Genomic DNA, 20850 nt, shown 5'->3' on the forward strand with positions numbered 1-20850 from the left:
CAGAAGGGGGTGGCACCGTAGCAGCAATCTTCACATCCATCCTGAGCTATTGTGTAAGGCGTGGAGATAAGGCAACAGCTCCCATATGTGTATAAATAGATAAGTGTTTCAGCGGGTTTTTGCTCTTTGATATGACACTCTAATCTAACTTAATTTACAAATGTTTAAATTAACCAAACAAAAAGAAATTTCAGCAATGCTTTCCACTGCTTTTTAGGAACCAGAAAAAAAGTGTCGGTAAATTCAGTTGTAACCGCCCTTTAACGCATAACTCCTCAAGCCCTTCCTCTCTGGAGTTCCCAAGTTTTCCACAACACAAGTAACGAGCTGGGCATGTCCAGAAAACCTTAACACAACTTCTCTGCAGTGGAAATGGTTTGGACACGTCACTCGGACAGCACAGGACACTACTGTTAACATCATGTGGCTTCCGTGCAGACGCACTTCGAAGTATGTCGCTGCTTCCTTTAGTCGTGGCGTCTTCACATCTTGTCTCCATGTTTTGCGTCGACGCAGCTGCAACACAGCGGCGTTCATGCCGGAGGCTGCGGGCTTTGAAGGGGTTTCGGGCCGTACAGCGCTGCAGGAGTACTCGGTCTCCAACAGTGAGAACTTCTGGGCTGCTGTGGCCCGCCAGAGACTGAGCTGGATCAGTCCCTTCCACACGGTCCAGGACTGCGACCTCAGTCAAGGGAAGATAAAGTGGTTTGAGGGAGGAAGACTAAATGTGTCCGGTGAGATTATCTTCATATTTAAGATGGTTATAGCTAATTATTGTATGAGAGGAAATAGTTAGTCCATTAAATTATACTTTTAGTTGAGGAGTAGCCATACAGTATCGGTCTAAAAAAAGTACCCTGAACGCAACACAGGGTGATGAGTGCAGCAGTAGATGTAATTTCCACCTCTTCGTGTTTATGTGCTCTCTTTGTGGGCACGTGCAGTGAACTGCTTGGACCGCCACGTTCACACCTGTCCAGAGAGGGTGGCTCTGATCTGGGAGAGAGATGAAAAGGGGTCAGAGGTCAGGTATACCTACAGGTCAGTGGTTTAAAGTCAGTCTTGGGACGAATACAATTGCCTCCTATGACAGTTTAGTTAATTCACATGTCTTTACAGAGAGCTGCTAGATATGACATGCCGCTTGGGAAACCTGTTACGGCGGCATGGCGTGAAAAAGGGGGATTGCGTCACCATCTACATGCCTACCTGTCCCCTGGCTGTGGCTTCCATGTTGGCTTGTGCCAGGATAGGTGCTGCCCACAACGTGGTGTTTGCGGGGTTCAGCGCAGAAGCCCTGGCTGAGCGAATCAGAGACGGTGAGACCCGGAAGTAAAGCACGTTGTTTTAATTTCCCATTTTATAAGCACACCTGATTTGAAATGAAGGATTTTGTTCTGCCTGTGCTGGATGTGTTAGTATTAGCCTTCATAATAGTGGCACAGCTGAAAACTGCATAACTTTCCCACAAACACACCAGCAGATCACACCCTGCACAGTGCCAGTTTGGAGAAACTACGGTTTAAAGTTCAACCTGAGGGTTCAAGTGTGTCTCCAAGCTGGTACCGTGCAAGGTGTGATCTGCTTTACACTGGCTATGATGGTCATTTTAAAATGTCTGGAAATAAAACTGGAAAAAGATACCACACTTAAGCAAAGTGAAGACTAAAAACTGAACCCAGATGATGCTTGTTTGTTTGTCAGCATGAATGGCACTTTTAATTCTATAAATAAATGTGGTGGTACATTTTGTGTTTTTTATGGTTAAATTTGATTTATTATAAATTGTCTTTTTGATTATTATATTTACTGTTGTAATTATTATTTTTTTTTATCATTTTTATCCTTTTTACATTTGTAGCTGAGTCCAGCACTGTCATCACTGTGAACCAGGGCATCAGGGGGGGAAAGGTCACAGAACTGAAGAAGACCGTGGATGCAGCCGTGCAGAGTTGTCCAACAGTACGACAGGTTTTTGTTGCAATGAGAACAGAAAACCCAGTTGCCATGACAGCCAGGGACATCACCATGGAGGAGGTGAGATAGTGCACGAGATAGTTTTTTGCTTAATAATCTGTCAAAAATGTCGGCTAACTGAACAATATCACTGTGTAATGTATAAATAGCTTTTGCTTTTTTAATACAATCTGTTGAGGAAAATATTTATGTGGATATGATAAAACCAGCCGTTTGGTCAATTAATGATTTCAGACCGAATGTTAATTTTCCAACAAATTAAAAAGATTAGCTTCTTCTCAAAAAGAGTATTAAAATGTTAATAACATGTTTCCATTGCTGACATTGCTATGTTAACTCACTGCAGGAGATGCTAAAGGAAGATACAGTGTGTGAACCAGTTGCTATGGACAGCGAGGACGTCCTCTTCCTGCTTTACACATCAGGCAGCACAGGGAAGCCCAAAGGTCTCGTCCATACGCAGGCTGGATACCTGCTGTATGCTGCGCTCACTCAAAGGGTAAACAGAGCCTGCTGTGGTTTAATTTCTCATGAACCACTGTCTGCTCACATGTAAGCCACTGGATCATAAGAGTATTTTTCTATAATTATTATCTCTCTTATTACCAGTATGTCTTCAGCTACCAAGATGGGGATGTATTTGGCTGTGTGGCAGATATCGGCTGGATAACAGGACACAGTTACACAGTCTATGGGCCCCTGGCCAACGGGGGAACCACTGTCCTGTTTGAGAGCACTCCCATTTACCCTGATCCAGGTATGAACCCCAGCTGTATGGCAGGAGTTTATTAGCACTGAAATGATGTTAATAGATGTGTCATATCTGTGTAAGCTTTCACAAAATCACCCAGACTAAAAATTAACGAGTAAAAGGTCTGAAAACTTTCTTCACATTGTTTCTAAAACTATACCTGTGTCTTGCCAGAAGCTCTGCATGCTTGTGTCTCTGCCTCTGAATAACTGTTTACAGCTAAAGTATCTGAATGTTTATATCTGAAGATTAATAGTTTGTCTTGTCCACAGGCAGATACTGGGACATGGTTGAGAGGCTCAAGATTAACCAGTTCTATGGGGCCCCCACAGCAATACGCCTGCTAATCAAATATGGAGACCAGTGGGTGAACAAATACGACAGGTCCACCCTCAGAACTCTTGGCTCTGGTATGTGAAATACAATGCTCTGAAATCAAAGGCTTTTTGAAACCTGGTTTTCACTTTTGTGGCAATGAGCAGCTCCATGGGTTAGCTAACGACATGGGAGCCTTACCTTCACTTCTGAATTATTTCCATCGCATATTAGGTAAAGATGTATTTTTCAGTAGATGCCTTACTTTTTATAGCGTAATTTAAACTAAATAAAACTCAAACACAATTACATAATTTTCTTAAGCATGGCTGCAGAAGTTTTTTAAATGAATATTTGTTTGCACACTTTCTCCTTTGACATGTAAACATTAACAATCTAAGTCAGTGCATTATGTAAACCAGCTGATAATTAAGTACAGTATGTACCTGGTTGTACATGTGCAAAGTCATATGTAAGACTACCCTCTGATGGGACTTTTTCTCTTGTGAGAGTCATGCAATGAATTCCTCACATGAAAGGACACACGTGTTGCATACTTAGAGTAAAATCAAGGTCAAGCAGGGCTACGCTCTGTCAACATGCCTGAGTAACTCTCAGTGGCCACAGGAAAGTCCAGCAAAGCCGACTGGAAGTACAACTAACACATCTGTTTGACTGAAAAGTGAAGCTTAAAGAAAAATTCAGTGAATTTTTTAAACTTTTTTTTTCTGTGTCTGGGAATCAATTGTTGATAAGTGGATTGTTCTGGATCTGTATTACCCCAGCTTGCTGGAAAATTTCAGAGTGATGCTTCTTATCAATGGAGACCTTTGATATATTGCTTTCAGATATTCTTGATAATCTGAGTCTGTGGGCTGCAAATTCAAGCATTTTTACTTTGCCACAAATGACTGCTCCATTGTAAGACACTACAGCTGATTGTAATGCTGTTTTTACTCATAATGGGTCCTATTTAAAAGACTTTTATGCCTATCAGGGATTTCCACCCAAATACAGTCATGTGAAAAAGAAAGTACAGCCATTTTTAATTTGGTTTCTGTGATGCAGTGGGTTGTAGAAACATGTCTAGCAGCATTAACTTGAAGTAACTGTTTTTTCTATGACCTTATCAGCCTCTCACATTGTTTGTGGAGGAATTTTGGCACACTCTTGTTTACAACTTTGGTTCAGTTAATTGAGATTTGAGTGCAATCATCCATTTAATCAGGTTGAGATTTGGACTTTGACCGGTTGCAATACCTTGGCTTTGTTTTTTTTTTTTGTTTTGTTTTTTTTGGGTGGGGGGGTGTTTAGCCATTCTACTGTAGGTTTTGATACCATGCATGGGATCATACTCCTGTTGTATAACCCGATTATCAGCTCATTCTGTGCTGTTGGACAGATGTCTTCAAATTTGTATATTTTGATATACATTATGCACATTTTACTTTAGGTTGACTTAATAAGCACATTTTCATGACATGGAAAAAACAAAATTATTGCATTTTTCAGACCAAAACTAGCCTTTAAAATGCATACAAACATGTTAGTCCATTTAAGATTGTATGACATACAAGTTCTCAAAAACATAATAATATCCAAATAATGAGCTTGGAGATCAGCTCACTCCTGCTTGCATATGCTAAACTGGACTCAAATAGGACTAGATGGACAGCACAGTCATAGCTCCAATCTTTTTTTTTGTCTTTTTAGAAAACATTCAAGTGGAAGTGTCTATTAATACAGCTGAATTCCTAGCAAAGCTCCCCTAGTTCACATACTTGTATGTTTCTTGTTGAATGGCTAAATATGTCAGAAGCTGTGACTGAAAAGCCGCTCATTAAGACTGTGTCAAACTGTGGTTGTTAAAGGATTTCCAGGTGGTTACTTTCCGCTAATAAATCCTAATTTTATAATGTCAGTGTCATCTGACAAAATGACAATTCAATAAGAAAACATCTGAAAACATCAGCTACAGTTACGGGTATGATGACCTCCAACAGAGAAAGTTAGAAGTTGCAGAATCTGTCCTGCCATGTTGATTTAAGAGAGAAGAGGCTTTCTCCTGCAACCCTTCCAAACAAGTCATACTTGTTCAGTCTTTTTCTTCTTGGTCATTCATGAACTTAAAGCTTTAGCATTCTGACTGAGGCCTGTAGAGCCTGAAATGTGGCTTTTGAGCTTTTTGAAATTTCTCTGAGCATTGCACAGTCTGACCTTGCGGGGAGTTTGCTTGGACGTCCACTCCTGGGAAGATTGGCAGCTGTCATTAATGTTTTCCACTTGTGAATAATCTTTTTTACTGTTACTTTTAAGTAATGACACAGTGTAATATGATAAGTGTTGATCATCCCTGCTGGTATTTACCTCATTTTAAGACCCAGTTATTTATATGTATAGTATGTTCTTATAGATAAAACCTTAGAAATTAAAGAAAGTGTAACTGTTGACCTCTAAAAATAACTTTAAAGCTGTCAAAAGACTAAAGCAAACACACTTGAAAAACATAATTACATGATATGATTTAAGCTGTTTGTCTGCAGTGGGAGAGCCGATCAACACTGAAGCTTGGGAGTGGTACTACAGGGTGGTCGGAGAAGGACGTTGTCCTGTGGTGGACACCTGGTGGCAAACAGGTAACTATAAATACACAGAGGAGGGGGTTTTAATCGGCTTTTTAAAACAGCACTTTGATGTTAAAATGTCCATTAAAAATGGTGTAGATGTGTATTTACATGTTTAAAAGCAACAGTATTTTTTTTTAAAGAATTTATAAATGTGAGCTGTGGCCTGATGACAGATGTCACTCCTTTGTTATGAAGAAAAAAAACAAGTCTAAGTTTTAGGTTACAAGCTCAGTTCAAGAAGACATTTTCATTTTCATCCAAGCTTCTTTTTTTTAAATGACTGAATGACTAAAATATGAACAGGCTAATGAACAGATATGAACTTCATGAGTTTCCGAACCTTCCTTCTGGCTCATTTTGATGGTACACTGACACTCATTATGCTCATTTCTGGAGCCATTGTTACCCTGCAGCATCTTGAGACTGCACTTCACAACTTTTTTTCCATGCCAGGACATTGTGTGACATCTACATTTTGCTTAATGGCACCACATCACAAACCAGCAACTGGATATCAGTACACTGGCCATTTTGAATGTGCACCTTGGCTGATTCAGCAAAGAAACACAAGAGGATGTTATCAGAAAAAGCGAGTAAAAGAAAGAAAGTGTCCAAACAAGAGATAAGACAAGAGTCAACATTGGACTAAGAGATAAAACAAGGACAACATGGAGACCTAATTAGCTGTCATTAGGGGGTGCTAAAGCGTGAACATTTTTTAATTCAAAGTTCAAAAATGCTGCTTTAAGAAGTACCATCAGTCATTTGGACCAAAGACATGTTTTTAATAACTAGAACACTTTAATTACACTTGAGAAGCAACAACCATCACATCATGAACAATTAAATTATAATTAATTAGTTGCTTAAACTAATGAATTTAAATAAATGATAAATAGCTTTTTATTTAAAAAAAAGGGGGCTTAAAATGCATTAACCTAATACTAAACTACTGAGTATTTCAAAATGATCTCTTTTACAGATTAGAAAACCAGTGCTTGCAACTTGTACTGCTTTTTGACCATTGACAATTTCTTCACCCATAATCCTGTGCTGTGTTTCTGTTGGTCTGTTCTTTGTGTCAGGCTGTGTGCAGTATATTGTTCTCTGTTTGCTGTCCGATCTGTACCATGTCAGAAGATTAATGTTTGCTAATGTTGAACTTGCTTTAATGTCTTATTCTGTGACTTTTGAAGCACTTTTTGGGTCACTTGTACAACCCTTCCAACAAAGGGAAGTTGTGTTCAGGAGCTCCTTCACAAAAAGCGCTACGTCCGCACTTAAACAGTCTTTCTTAAAGGGAAAAGCAGCTTCATTCCTCCAGCAAAGGCGTTACATAACGTCCTTGACTGTGGTCATGTGTGTGCATGTACACACACACACATTATCATGGTATGTGGGTGTGTGCACATTTTCTATCCCCTGTGGACTTAAGAGTGAAACCAGATGTTTTCTTGTTGGAGAGGAAACTAGAGGAAAGAGTACAAAGTTAACCTCTTGTTTTGATAGTTATGATCAACATCACGTAGAAAAAGTTAAGGTGGCAGAAATTTTATACCCACTTCCTTTTTTATTTGCTCACTAATGACAGTTGAATGGATTTCGACAGCAGGATGCAGATGTTAAAGCCCCAGCCAATGAAATCACTGTGGCCTCGTCAAGCCAAAATATGTCATAGCTCCAATATTTGCTGCTTTCATCAGTTATTGTTCATAAATGTGTGACAGAAAACAAACAAATTACAGTGACTCCATTATGAGTGACACCAAAAAAACATGCATTTTAAGAAATTTTCTCCGCTGAAGTGACTCCAAAATAACCTTATAGCAAGCTTATAGAGGGACATAATGACAACATGTTGTAAATCAGCTGATTTTGCTAATAACGTCAATTTTACAGATGAACACTCAACCAGACTGACACTATGCATTTCATCCTCTGTCCATCCTAATCAGATTGAGTACTGACCAATTGGAGCAAACCCATGTTAATTACCATGCAAATGGCAGAAATCTATAATTAAATGATAATAATAATCATAATTAAACATCAGAGCATCATGAGCTTGAGAATTACAGACACAGATATGACCCAAATACCCTGCTTCAGTAAAAAGGATTATGTTGTTATGTTATTTTTCTGGACTAATGTTTTTAATTAGGGCTAAGTGGCATTATTCATAAATGCCATTTGGTCGATCTGGCTGCAAGTAGCCTGTTTAGAAAGAGAAATAGATTTTTATCTGCTGTTGGCATACGGCCTCAGTTGGATCATCATGGACCGGAGAGGTAGCGGGAGGACAGAGGGTTGAAAGGCAGCTAAAATTTTTGTCTGCAGAAAAACTGGAAAAAATGCTGTAGATCAATATTGAATGAACAGATGATGAAGAGTCAGTTTTCTTTATGAGCGCGCTAATAGGCCAGTTTTAACAAATGTCAGGTTATTTCTGGAAGGGCTTCATCCACAAGTCTCACGGTTATAGCTGATGTGATCAGGATGCCAGTCCCTAGGGCTATTGTGGGATCATCTGTTGTGTCCTACTTTATAACGGGTCTGCTGTCTCATCACTGATGCCACCAACAACACCAGTGGGATTACCAGAGACCCTGAGGCCCTGCTGGAACTAATAGCATTTAATTTACTTAGTATAGCTGTAATTCCACAATCTACATCTGGAGTCATGAGAAGGACTTATGGATTCGCAAACAGTTATTTACATGTTTTACTTTTGTTCCAGTGTGACATATTTTTAATCTAAAGCACTTTAAATATGAGCTCTCATGAAGTGTTTCCTGTCCTTTCCTCTATAAGAATGATTTCATACAGCATGTCAGTCTAATTTGCATAGAAAGAGCTGGTAGAGCAAGCAGATGTATCAGAGAATAAATGTTTTTATCAATCACAAACTGTGTTTTAGAGAGTCCATATTGTCTTTGGGACAATCTAGTTCAGATTGTACCAGTCTAAATAGTGTGTTTTTTTCTAGACTTTTCTAGATTGCAAAAAACTTCTGTGAAGTGACCATTTGCTGCATTTCCTCTGAAGTACCAAACCTCATAGTATTCAATGAGGTGGTGACAGTGTTCTTTTAGGTTAATTGAATTGAGAGAGGTACATACAAGAAACAGAAACTACAGTTTGCCTTGTTTGTGTTCAAGTCAAGGAACCAAGCTTCTCATGCAACTGGCAGCCAAAGACTTTGATTTAACATTGATCAACATTATAAAACTTTAGAAAGTTTGTGGTTATCCAACATTTGATATAATTAACTAAGGTGACAAGATCCTCTAGATCAGAAAGATCATTAACAATTACTTTCTGTTAGTCTTTACAGCCGTTTGAGTATGGTACTTATTGAAAAGAAGTGTCCCACTCTTTCAGGATCTAAACAAAGCTTTTAAACATTTTCATCTTCTGTGGCTGTCAGGTGGTTTGGTTCTGAGTAAAACAATCAGATTTAGCCTCAACAAAAATATGGATGAAACTGACATTTTTTTCTTTTGTCATAAAGTTGCTTTTAGCTTTTTTTTTCTGTTATCAGAAACTGGTGGTATCTGCATCGCCCCAAAGCCATCAGAACCAGATGCAGAGATCGTTCCAGGAATGGCAATGAGGCCCTTCTTTGGCATTAAGCCAGTGCTCATGGACACTGAGGTGAGGTGCTTGGTGGGTTTTGTGTAGTGTGTGTGTGTGTGTGTGTGCTACCACAACAAATGATGGATGGCTGAGAATGGCCTGGAGGAGAGGATTAGGAATTAGGATTATAAAACAGCCACCAGCTGCGTCACTTTTGATACCCACCCTGCTTTTGCCTGTCATTCCCACTCTGTGCGTGCCAAAGTCCCTTAAAAATCTGTCACACAAATTTGTTGCTATGGAGGTTGCTTTTGTAAGGCACAGATTGTGCAGACAGTTGGAGAGATGTCTTTGACCTGATCTCTCTTCCTCTCTCACAATAGAAAAATCCATTTTAGGAAGTTTTCTTACACACACAACTGTAATAATTTGTCATTTTTTTTCTAGATGAACACAAATGAAGTAATGAGGCAATGCTTAAAAAAAAACATGCACAGATTTCTGTTCTGTTTCTGAAGGGTAAAGTGCTGACCTCCAATAGCACATCTGGAGCTCTGTGTATGGCTCAGCCTTGGCCTGGTATGGCCAGAACTATTCATAACAACCACCAGAGGTTCATTGAGACCTACTGCCAACCTTATCCTGGTACAGTATGATGTGCTCAGAACAAACAGTCTTTGTTTTAAGTCTTCTCTCCATCCCTGTTTTTGTCTGTGAAGTTAAACACTAAATTCTTTTGTTCTCATACTGCAGGTTATTTTTTCACTGGTGATGGTGCGTATCGCTCTAACGAGGGGTATTACCAGATCACAGGCCGCCTTGATGATGTCATTAACGTGAGCGGTCACAGGATTGGCACAGCTGAGATAGAGGATGTAGTGGTGAGTTCATATGTCAGCCATTTAACTGAGCACGCTTGTGCTAGACAGGACTGTTAACCCAGAGCCCATGGCAGGGTGGGGCAACCGTGAAAATCCTGGAATGAAAAGTATTTTGTGCTTCAGTTTTATATTTCTAAATAATTGATGTAATAATAAAAGCCAGTTTGGCTGAATGAAGGGGCTGAATTATGCATTAACAATAATGATGAAAGTTCTTTTAAGGCTAAATGGTTTTCTTCACATCTGTGCTCTTTGGTTCAACCGAGTTACAAGCAGAATTTAGCCAGACAGGTAAAAGTCAGGTCTTTCCTTAACAAAGTGAAGTCTGGACACTAGAAAAGATAAGAAAAAAAAACAGAGGGTGGAGAAAATTAAGTGAGACGAAACAGCTTCTTCCACATCACTTTGAGAAGAGGTGAGCAGCACGTGATCTAACATACAGTCTAAGCTGATTTGAGCATCATGTGTCGGAGAGTAAAGACAGCATGCTGGGGTTCGTTTAAGGAAGGCAGATTAATTACTATCAGAAATTCATCAGTTATTACACCAATCATTTGACTTTTACAGACCTCACAATAAAAAAAAACAGACAAAATACATAGTCTTGATATTTTTGCCCTTTTCCAGTGATCAGTCATGACATATTTAGTAACAATGAATTCCTTGTAATTTCTGGATTGGGAAGATGCCACTGATCACTGATGAAGATCACTTGTTCTGATAAAAATAATGCACCGGTCCCCCATGTTGACAATGACAGATATACCATCTAACAGCCTACCACAATGACTCATTCATTTGATTCAGGTGCGTTGGAGCAGGGATACATGGAAAACCTGCTGGGTTGTGGTCCTCATAGAACCAAATTGAGTAGCCCTGTTATAACTTCTACTGTTGGCACATTTGAGTCAGATCTACTACTTCGTAAAATATCTGACCTTGAAAAAAAGCTGTCTTATAATTATCACTGAAAACTTAATTTAGTGCATTAACTAGAAGAGAGGGCCATGAGTCAGAAAAATGTCCAGTCTGCATTTTATTGTTACAGGAGGTGCAATACAAACCATAAATCATGTGTAGCAAATGGCTTATTGCATAGGAATCATATATTTTTAACCTTTCAGTACCACTGTAACATCATAGTAAATCAGTATCAGCAAAGATTATCATGATCCTCATCATCTTCCTGCGTGAGGCGAGCTCATGTAGGAAGTTATTCATTTTACGATCAATTGTCTGTAGCTGATTCGAAATAAGGAATTTTAGTAACATTTACATCAAGTTTTATTCTATTTTATGTTATGCTAAATGCAGATAATCTTATTTTTATTTTGCTTTTATCCAATCTGTTCTTGTAGCAGAGGGACAGAAAGATAGCAGATAAAAGAGAAGAAAGTGAAGGTATCTCTGAAGGCAGAGATGAGGTTGAGGAGAGGAAGGAAGAGAAGCAAAAAGACAGTGAGAGGCTGAGCAATGCAGGAGAGTATCTGCCAGAGGACCCAGGACTGTGGTCAGAGAAGCTCACTGCAAACACAATGATTCTCTTTTTCTGCAAATATAAAGATGAGTGAACTCTGGCCCTTTGGTTTTTATTACATTTATTTTACTTTAGAGGTTAAACTTTGATCACATTTATTATCTTTGTCCTATAACTTGGGAAAAATATGAGCGAGAGGTATCAAACAGGTCACCATGAGGCCCAAAAATTTGTGCTACGCCCCTGCTGGTGCCACTTGATTATGACAATTATCCATGCAAAACTGACACTGCAAAAACTTAACCTTAAACCATAAAGATGATCCTGATTTTGATTTCTGACAGAATCAGTGTCCTGCAGTGGCAGAATCTGCTGTCATTGGATACTCGCATAACATCAAAGGACAAGGTAGGCAACAGGTTTTTGTCCCTAAATTATTCATACACAGGTTTTGAAGTTTGCAAGTTTCATGGAAAAGCACACCTCATTTGCCAAAGAAAAAGAAAATAACCCTACCACACTGTTGCAATTTCCCTCTGTGATAAATAAAGTATTTTTCACTTTCAGGTGTGTATGCCTTTGTGGTGCTGAAAAAGGGTACAAATATAGAAGAGGAAGACTTGTCCAGGCAGCTCAACAGCATGGTTTCTGAAAAAATAGCCAAGTACGCTTCTCCAGACTTCATTCAGGTAAATAAATCCTCTGATTTTAAATAACAATCATACAGCTGAGACTGACCGCTCAGTAACTTTGTCATTTTTCTGGGGTGTGTGCCACAGTTTGCCAAACGTCTGCCAAAGACACGCTCAGGCAAGATTATGCGCCGGGTGCTGCGCAAAGTTGTGGAGTGCGACCTGGATGGTTTAGGGGACCTCAGCACGCTGGATGATCCTGCAGCAGTTCAGGAGATTATCCAAGGCCACAAAAAGCTCTTAAAGAAATAACAACCATGCTAGCAAAATTCCTGAATGCAACAGTATCTAAAGATGAATATACAGGTTACACCGGCTTTTTACTCTGTTTTAATGAATCACATTTGTGCCCTAAAAAGATATTTTAAATAACCAAAAACATTGGTTTTATTGTATATATGAACATTTTATAAAATCACGTCATAAAACAAATTTTAAAATTACTAAAAAAGAGCATTGTGTTTAATAACAGTTGTAATCAAAAGACTGATTGTAAACATAATAAACTTCATATAAACGCACATAAAATTAACAGAAAAGTGTTTTCTCTTCCGTCATTTCTGACTTGATGGATGATTTTCTGAATCCAGCATATTATTCTAGTTAGTTTCTGAACCAGGAAACATTTTTTCCTTGAGTCAGGGAATAAAAATATACAAACTGCATGTGAACTTGGGCAACAACTGCATGACTGGAATGAAACTACTGCTCATAATCCCACTTGAATGATTTCCGGAGTGCTGGTGTGTCCCACACGGTCACCCTGACCAATGGCTCCTTCTTGTCACTGTGGTCACATTTCTTCTTCTCTGAGACTTGAGTTCCCGCTGGCTCCTCTTAACTTAGTCAACTCCCATCGGCCATCTCCACAAAGCTTCAGCTGGACATCATGATACTGAAGAAAGTAATGTCACAGAGTTAATATTCTTTAATGATTTGGATAGTTGATTTTAAAACAAAGTGTTATTGGGAGCAAAATGAAATAAAGACATGCTCATCAATGATCAGAAACATTAAAGAGAAGATTTAGAGGATATAAGCCAATCAGTTCTGAAGAATCCCATTCATCTGTTAATCTACTGGTTGTGTCAAGCTTCCATCTTACCTTCTCCAGACTGCTACGGTGTCCCAGACTGACCAGCGTCATGCCCAGCTGTTTACAGGTTCTGTACAGCTGTGCTTCTGCTTCCTCAGTCAAAGCACTGGTGGCCTCATCTAAAACTGATCAAGAAAAACAGGCTGAGCAGCGGCAACTAAACTAAAAAAATATCTTAAGGCACTTTATTCCTTCTTCGGTTAATATTTAGCAAAGATTTAGAGGAACTCACTGGCATATTTTGGCTGCAGGTAGAAGAGTCGTGCAAAGCAAAGACGCTGCATTTCACCTGGAGACAAAACATCATACCTACAGACATAAAAATAAAATGTCAATGGAAAGATTGTTTGGATGGTTTGATTTAACTTTGTCTTTGTGCACCTGTTCTTACCAGTTCCAGTCCACTTTTTCATCCAGCCCACCCGTCCGTTTCAGGAGTTTGGACTGCAGTGCACATATTCAGTTAGATTCGGCATCGGTGTGTGAATAAATCATTAATTATTTAGACAGATTTTAGCAGAGAATACACTAATGAATGACTAATACCCACCACTCCTGCTAGCTCCAGGAATTGTATAATTCTGTCATCGTCCACTGACCCTGAAAATCTTCATAGTTAATCATTTTACAGATACAGTGAGGCAGCATTAACATTAGGAAACCCAAGATAAAATATTATTGTTCTTACAGGCAAAATTATCACAGAAGTGCAAAATATAATACGCAGACTAAACTGATGGTTTATATGATTTATATCATCTCATTTACTGCTGTTAACCAACAAGGATGATACCTGATACAGGGTAAATATCCTTCAGTGGGTAGATCACCTGTTAGGAAAAGGAGATGCAGAAAATCACAACTTAGTCATTTATATGCAGTTTATTTAGCAGAATTGTGTGTACCGCTATATAATTAAAATAAATAAGATGTGTATTCTACAGGGAACAACCCTAAGTGGAAATAAAAAAGGAGTGACCTGTTCACGCAGTGTGCCATCAGTCAGGTAAGGTTTCTGTGGAAGGAAGAGGGTTCCTCTGGGCCCGAAACATGTGGTCATCTGGACAAAACCTAAGACACAGAAATAGCCAGAGAGTCATAAAAACAGAGAAATGTACAGATCTTGCAAATGATTCAATCTTTCTTTTTCCCCCTGATGGCTCTTGTTTGGATTTTTTTTCCAGTTTAAGCATCAAAAAGGGTAAACCTGTAACAAACAAGAACCACTTATAATTCTTCAGGAAAATAAATCAAAAAATAAAAAAACCTTGAATTATTTAGTTAAAAAAAAACATTAATACCACTACTGTCATACGTTTGATATGTGTTCTGTAAAAACAGAAAATTTGCTGCAGGAAGGGAACAGGGGACTGAAGCCATTATATAATAATTAGTCCTCTTTAAAACCACCAGATGTGGAAAGAAAAGGTTCAACTTCTGCCTTCTATGAGGACAATCTGTAGAAGACACTACAGATGGGCAGAGTGGCTTTAAGTCTATGGCTAAAAAGGACAATCTGATCTGTGGGTGACGAAAAAATGGTGAAAATGATCAATATATAGTGCACATTTACAACCTTTTTTAGGCTGCTAAAATAGTTCTGCTACCATCATCCAAAGCAGCACACTTTTGTCTTAGGCTTCCTGTCTATGTGCAGGAAATAGACAAGTAACACACCAACTGAATAAACAGCCCAGACAACACCACTTCAGAGAAATCAAAAACTTAAGAGTTAAAAATAACTCCTGACACTGATGTTTACCTCTCTGCCTCAGGAAGGAAGGTTAAAAACAAAAAAATGGCTGCCCTGCTGTCTCACCGCTATGTGCTTCCCACAGACGGTTCAGGACCCGCAGTAATGATGTCTTGCCGGTGCCCGTGTTCCCCACCACCAGCAGATGAGTTCCCTGACTGATTTTTAGACTCAGATCCTCCACCAGCAGCTGGTCCGAGTATGGGGATTTGTATGAGAGATGGTCCAGGATGAAGGCAGTGTCCACAGGGCCAGCATGGACATTGAAGTCACTTTGAAAAGATTACGTGGGTAAAAAGCTTGCTGATAAGATGTTAACATACCTTGCTCCTATTGGTCTCATTTCTATTTCAACATCTTTAACATATTTAAATGAACTATTTTATCATGTATTTCCTTCTTCAATCATCTTAACTTTTCTGCAGCACAGATTCATATAAAACTGTCCACACAAACCTGTCAAAGTCGTAACTTTCTCCTGAGGTGGGGTCATAGTCGCACTGCTTGCGTAGGATGTGATCCATCACCTCCCTCAGCTCCCCGATCCTGACAACAACACACACACACAGATCCAGAGATAGAGATGGCATGCACAAATTCTGCTGTCATCATTTATCCTGAAGGTGAGTTTAACCATGCAGTGGGATACCTGTGGGTGTATCCAGCCACATCCGACAGAGTTGTTGACAGGTCTATTAGCTGTGTGAATCCATTTATCAAGTAAATGCACACAAAGGCATTCTGAATATGAGTAAGGAGAGGAAAAACCAAAGCAGAGTAAATAAGACACAAATGCACAAATAAAGATGGCAACAACAACCTGCGTTGGGCTACAGCACTAAAGGAAACAAGATCAAGTTTCTAGTAAATATATGCATGTTTTTCTGACTGTTACCCTTTTGAAGACATCTAAAAATGCAGTGTTTAACAATGGGCACTTGAACTGAGCATGAATGAATTACTCATTAAGAGAAAAGGTGTTTTGGTGCCTCCTAGTGGCTAAACTGGAAACAAAAATTCTATTTTAACAGCCCACTGATGATTTTCAACTTAACCAGAAACTAAACTAACTACATTATCTACATTGTCTATTCGTTATAGTTTAAAATTAATTTTCTGTGTAGTCATAAGTTTTATTTTCACTGCTGTGTAAACAATTGAAACAAAGTTATAGACAGTTTTAGTAGCCAACATTTTTTAACCTGTTTAGCAACATGTTTAGGAAATGTCTCACCTGTATTCATAAAGAAACAGGTCAGTTTAAATAAGGGTATGGGGGAAACACACCTACCTTACTGATGAGTGCACTGAGCTCACCAGGAGTGAGACCATCATAGATTCCAGTAAAGATCGGAATGGCGATTATAATGTAGCTGAGGAAACCTCCGAGGTAGTCAAAGGTGTTAACCCCAACTTAGAAAGGAGAGGTCATAGGTTAAGTCAGATGGCTTAATCAAAACAGAATACGCACTGATAGATCCAGAAGAGTGTGTGGAATGCAGTATTTTCTTACTATAAAGCCAAAGTTCTTTGTTTATGAGACTTTTCTGAGTCTGCAGCAGAGCCTGTAGTCTTCGGTCTGTTCTCATGTGCTCCACTTTACCGGCTCTGAAGAGTAGCAGACAGACTTACAATTCTCCAACATGCTTTCTGGTAAGATGTCAGGATTCATGTCAGGATAAGTTCAAATAGAGCTGCTTGATGTATGCCTTTTATCACAGTGAAGGGTAGAATTTGCATTAAAAGAGTGGAGTGCGGGACTTTTACATGTACATAAAAGAGATTCTGCAGTGCTCAAAAACTCCATGAGAAGCAGGAAACGTCGCTGCACTCTGAAGCGTGAAAATTGCGCTATAGTTTAAATCTATATATGACTATCTAAACTTATCACTGGCAGCAGCATGTGATAAAGTTGAATGGTTTGGAGGTTTTGGTATGTAAATCCTGTGCTTTTTGTGGCTCACCTGTAAAAAGCTGCAGACTCTGCATTAACACGGATTTGCATGTGCTTGAATCTGGAAATAAAATTTTAAAAAGTAAAAAATAGTGCTTTCACATTCAAGTGGTGCATAATAAGCTTTGACAAACCGGTTTCAGCTGTTACTTTCTCAACACAAAATCTAAAGGTTTTAACATGTCACACATTTTTTCTTCAGGAATAAAATCTGTTCAAAGTTGATGAATATCCTGTGTTATTTAGAAGAACTATATCAAAGTCCACAGATATGTCCTCTTAAGAAGTGACTTCTTTGACTCTAAACAGCGGAAGGATAAAAAAAGGTAAGTGATCCAACAATTCTGTAAAACATCAGGAAAATATATGCTATCAAGTCATTTACTGAAACTTTTTATATTTTTTAATATATAGACACTTCTGTGTTTTTTTCATTTAATACATAGAGTTAAACTTATAGAAGTTACCTGAAGTCTCCCTCCAGTTTTTCTTGCTCAAACAGGGTTGACACTATCGGTCCCATGAGGATTTTATTGGCAATAGTTCCGACTACAAAATATCCAAAGATGCTCACAGGACCAATCCAGCCAGTGCTGAAAGGCAAAGCACCTTGTTTTAGTTATGGATATTTTATATAAAAGATTAAACTTCATTAAGCCTTTAAAGCAAACTGTTTGTAGAAGTGCAGCAGGTTTTCAGACACTGTATCATCTTGCTATGCTGTGCTCACCTGTGAAAGCACTGATAGGTGTAGTAAGACAGTGTGAATGGTGAGACAATCAAGCGACTGGCCATGGTGCTCATCTGTTTACACAACCTCTCTGCATCCTGACTGATCCGCTGGTCTCTGCGAGTCAGAATCAAAAATGGAAAACAAACCAAAACACAGATCTAGTTAATATTCTAATGGCAACATGATTTCAAGCATAAAAAAGTTATTAAACAGTACATGTTGCTGAACTCTCAGCATAGCAGATTTATATTTGGACACATGTAGAGGCTGATGAACAGAAACAAAATTTGTGTGTAAAAAGGGAAAATAATTCATGCTCACGGGTTATCTATGTCCTCTCTGAGGACATTGAGTGTGTAATAGACTCTTCCCTGGAAGTAGGCTGAATGGAGATTCTCAGTTAGTGTCTTCCTCCACTTGACATACATCTGATTGCAAATGTACTGGTCCAGACTCTTCAGCTGAGGGAGAAATAGGAACACGGAGGCTAAGGAAAGCTGTTTTACACTGCAGATGATTACATGTCTGTCTGTGGACAGAGTTTGACAAAACAACATCACAAACACTTTCAACTACAACATGAAAATAAGTGCTAATTTATAATAAAGTCAATCCATAAGAGCAGAGAATTTTGACAGTAATGTAGTAACAAGAGCCAAATGATTATGCGTCAGAACATGTAAGGCACGACAACTGGTTTGATCCTAAAAGAGGTTTACAACAGCAGCTCATTTAACTGTCTGTGCTGAAATAAAATGCATAAAGAATATCTGGCTCATTAGGGGGGAATTAACTGTGATATGTTTAAGTTTCTCAGCTTTGGAGTCCTAAAAGGCATTATCCAAGATCAAGTGTGTAAGGCTATAAAATGTCATGCTGACCTTGTAAAGCTGCAAGAACATCCTTTCCAATGTAGAAACTTTATGTCATGCTGTAAAATTAACAAGTTTTTTTTTCTTTTTCCTCTAAACACAGACCATATGCATGATCCTCGACAGATAAAGTACAGTACTGAAAACACAGTATTTGCCTAAGGTATGACAAAAATACTATTTCATTCTAACACAATAAACATAGCAAGGTCTGCATAATTATAGCAATAATAATAATATCACCTTGCTTAATCATTTATACTATTTTAGAAAGTAAATCAGTGCTCATAACTCAGAAATAACATGGAGCAAAATATCATAAAATGGAGCAAAAAAAAAAACAAAAAAACATCTGTGGTGAAGATGAGATCATAATTACTAAACCCTTTGATCAATTGCATAAAGTATGCAGACTTATCAGTTGCAAAGATCTGGGATAGGTTACTTACATTGTATCATTGCTGTGAAACATGAAAGTTTGCAGTCAGCTGTTCTGAGTGCAACCTCTAAAATCAATACCCAAAGTCAGACTGATCAGAAGCAAAGCTGCAGATCAAGACAATAGAAAGGAGATTAACAGCTGACTTTGGACAAAGGCCAAATTCCATGTTGTATGAGTGGAGCACATCTATATGATCTTAACCTTATTTGGACCACAGACTAAAAAGATAAAAGCTGCTGTGACAGCAAGATGTGGTCCACTTCTATCATCTTTTATTTTCACATAAACTTACTGTGGAGTTGAGTAAAATGAGCACCAATGCTGTTCCCACCAAACTCCTGAAGCCGGAGTAATCTTTATCTGCCAGGACTTTGTAGAACTGACCAGGAAGGACACCCACTTGGTAAATGATCAGCTGCTCTAATGGCAAGAAGACACTCATTGTAAGGATACAGCTCAAATGGAGAGTTGTAAATCAAGAAAAAAAAATTTTTAAATTAAGCAAAAGTTTAACCCATCGAGCCCGACATGACATATACCAGGATACCAGGAACTCTCCTCTTCTTTTCTTTTTTTGTGAGTATCAGCAGCAGATACCTGTTAGTGTAACACCAAGCAGTGTCCCAAACATCAGAGCACTTTGGCAGGTCCATGATGGGAACAGGACTCTCTGGATGCTGCAGAACCTCTGAACAAAACTCCAGTCTAATTTTAGTCTGAGTTAAAGAGAAAACAATAAACACATTGAAATACATTAGAAAATATGGTTATTTGAATTTTGTAAACTTTCTTACACTACCATTTCTTCATATACTATCACACCAATATAGAACATAAACACTTGAGATGTCAGTGCACTATCAAGAGGTTTTACTGTATAGCTCTCACTATTTATATAAGTGAGAATTACTGAAAATCAGAACAGATAAAAGAGTAATAAAATCTCTAAATTTTAACCCTACATCTGCTGATCTTTTAGGTGTGACCCAGTCTTTACCTTCTTGTTCCTTTTCCGGGCTTCTCCAGGCGAGGCATCTGAACTGGCTGAGGGGAAATATAATTTTCCCTAAGTTAAAACTTTGTTGTCCGCATTTCATATAGACAAATATGAACAGATCAGGCTAACATCTGCATGACTAGCGCACTATTTAACATGGAAAAAGTCCGTCTGTAACATTGGTTAGCAATGAAAGCGACGTTAGCGCAGATATTTACAAACAAAGTTCAACCAGGTTATCTAAAATAACAACATTTAGCTTTGTTCCTAGTGGAAAAATACAGTAAATTTGATTATTTCTGCGCCTGTATGCTGTAAATTGCCTGCCAACACAGACTGCGGCAAATGTTTTGGTTGGTGACTGTCAATCTGCGGACTTCCGGTTTGTCTGGCTTCCTGTCTTCTTTTCAAAACAAAAGTTCAATAGATTTTTTTCCACACACTACTACTGAGTTTCCGTTTATTAAATGTTTCATTTAATAATTTGAACCAACTTAATATAAATCACTATGGGTGGCTAAACGCTTAAAATACATTATTTCTGCAGACTGGTCATTAAATAATATGTAGTAGAAAATGTCTGTTATGTCTGTTTTTGTTTGTGCATTTACTGCTTTATACCTAAGAAAAGCCCCATCCAGAAGACTTTAGTCTGTTTACTAAAGCGAAAACAATCTCTCTCTCTCTCTTTATATATATATATATAT

At 38.5% G+C, this 20850-nt stretch overlaps 2 protein-coding genes across 4 annotated transcripts; one reads left to right on the forward strand and one right to left on the reverse strand.

Moving 5' to 3' along the window:
* Positions 1-253: 253 nt before the first annotated feature.
* Positions 254-12824, forward strand: LOC121633587 (acetyl-coenzyme A synthetase 2-like, mitochondrial). Of its 2 annotated transcripts, none has more exons than XM_041975706.1 (14): positions 254-734; positions 945-1041; positions 1120-1319; positions 1862-2037; positions 2324-2476; positions 2587-2734; positions 3001-3138; positions 5587-5679; positions 9212-9324; positions 9765-9891; positions 10000-10127; positions 11949-12012; positions 12172-12293; positions 12384-12824. In XM_041975706.1, exons 1-14 carry the CDS (start codon positions 422-424, stop codon positions 12546-12548), a joined length of 2037 nt encoding a protein of 678 aa, XP_041831640.1. In that variant the 5' UTR covers positions 254-421; the 3' UTR covers positions 12549-12824. The 2 variants fall into 2 exon arrangements, with proteins under 2 accessions (XP_041831640.1, XP_041831641.1); XM_041975707.1 differs by having other exon boundaries at positions 2327-2476.
* Positions 12803-20512, reverse strand: abcd4 (ATP-binding cassette, sub-family D (ALD), member 4). Of its 2 annotated transcripts, XM_041975709.1 has the most exons (19): positions 20144-20512; positions 19744-19862; positions 19439-19566; positions 18154-18293; positions 17830-17946; positions 17567-17692; positions 17110-17160; positions 16659-16753; positions 16437-16558; positions 15795-15886; positions 15602-15691; positions 15212-15417; positions 14372-14463; positions 14186-14222; positions 13943-13992; positions 13784-13836; positions 13625-13701; positions 13402-13517; positions 12803-13191 (listed from the first exon to the last, which is right to left on the reverse strand). In XM_041975709.1, the coding sequence occupies exons 1-19, from the start codon at positions 20179-20181 to the stop codon at positions 13090-13092; spliced, it is 1851 nt and encodes a 616-aa protein (XP_041831643.1). In that variant the 5' UTR covers positions 20182-20512; the 3' UTR covers positions 12803-13089. The 2 variants fall into 2 exon arrangements, with proteins under 2 accessions (XP_041831643.1, XP_041831644.1); XM_041975710.1 differs by lacking the exons at positions 19744-19862; positions 20144-20512 and adding an exon at positions 19154-19250 and having other exon boundaries at positions 19439-19567.
* Positions 20513-20850: the final 338 nt, after the last annotated feature.

Source organism: Melanotaenia boesemani, chromosome 22, assembly GCF_017639745.1.
Source record: "Melanotaenia boesemani isolate fMelBoe1 chromosome 22, fMelBoe1.pri, whole genome shotgun sequence".
NCBI lineage: Eukaryota > Metazoa > Chordata > Actinopteri > Atheriniformes > Melanotaeniidae > Melanotaenia > Melanotaenia boesemani.

What these genes read in the sequence shown, in the direction of transcription:
- LOC121633587 (XM_041975706.1), top strand. Translation starts at nt 422, where the DNA reads ATGTGGCTTCCGTGCAGACGCACTTCGAAGTATGTCGCTGCTTCCTTT. An exon ending in CAGTGCTCATGGACACTGAG is followed by an intron (nt 9,325 to 9,764) that starts GTGAGGTGCTTG and finishes CTGTTTCTGAAG; the next exon opens with GGTAAAGTGCTGACCTCCAA. An exon ending in CTGAGATAGAGGATGTAGTG is followed by an intron (nt 10,128 to 11,948) that starts GTGAGTTCATAT and finishes GATTTCTGACAG; the next exon opens with AATCAGTGTCCTGCAGTGGC.
- abcd4 (XM_041975709.1), bottom strand. Translation starts at nt 20,181, where the DNA reads ATGCCTCGCCTGGAGAAGCCCGGAAAAGGAACAAGAAG. An exon ending in GTGGCTGGATACACCCACAG is followed by an intron (nt 15,692 to 15,794) that starts GTATCCCACTGC and finishes TGTTGTTGTCAG; the next exon opens with GATCGGGGAGCTGAGGGAGG. An exon ending in TCTGTGGGAAGCACATAGCG is followed by an intron (nt 14,464 to 15,211) that starts GTGAGACAGCAG and finishes TCTGTGTCTTAG; the next exon opens with GTTTTGTCCAGATGACCACA.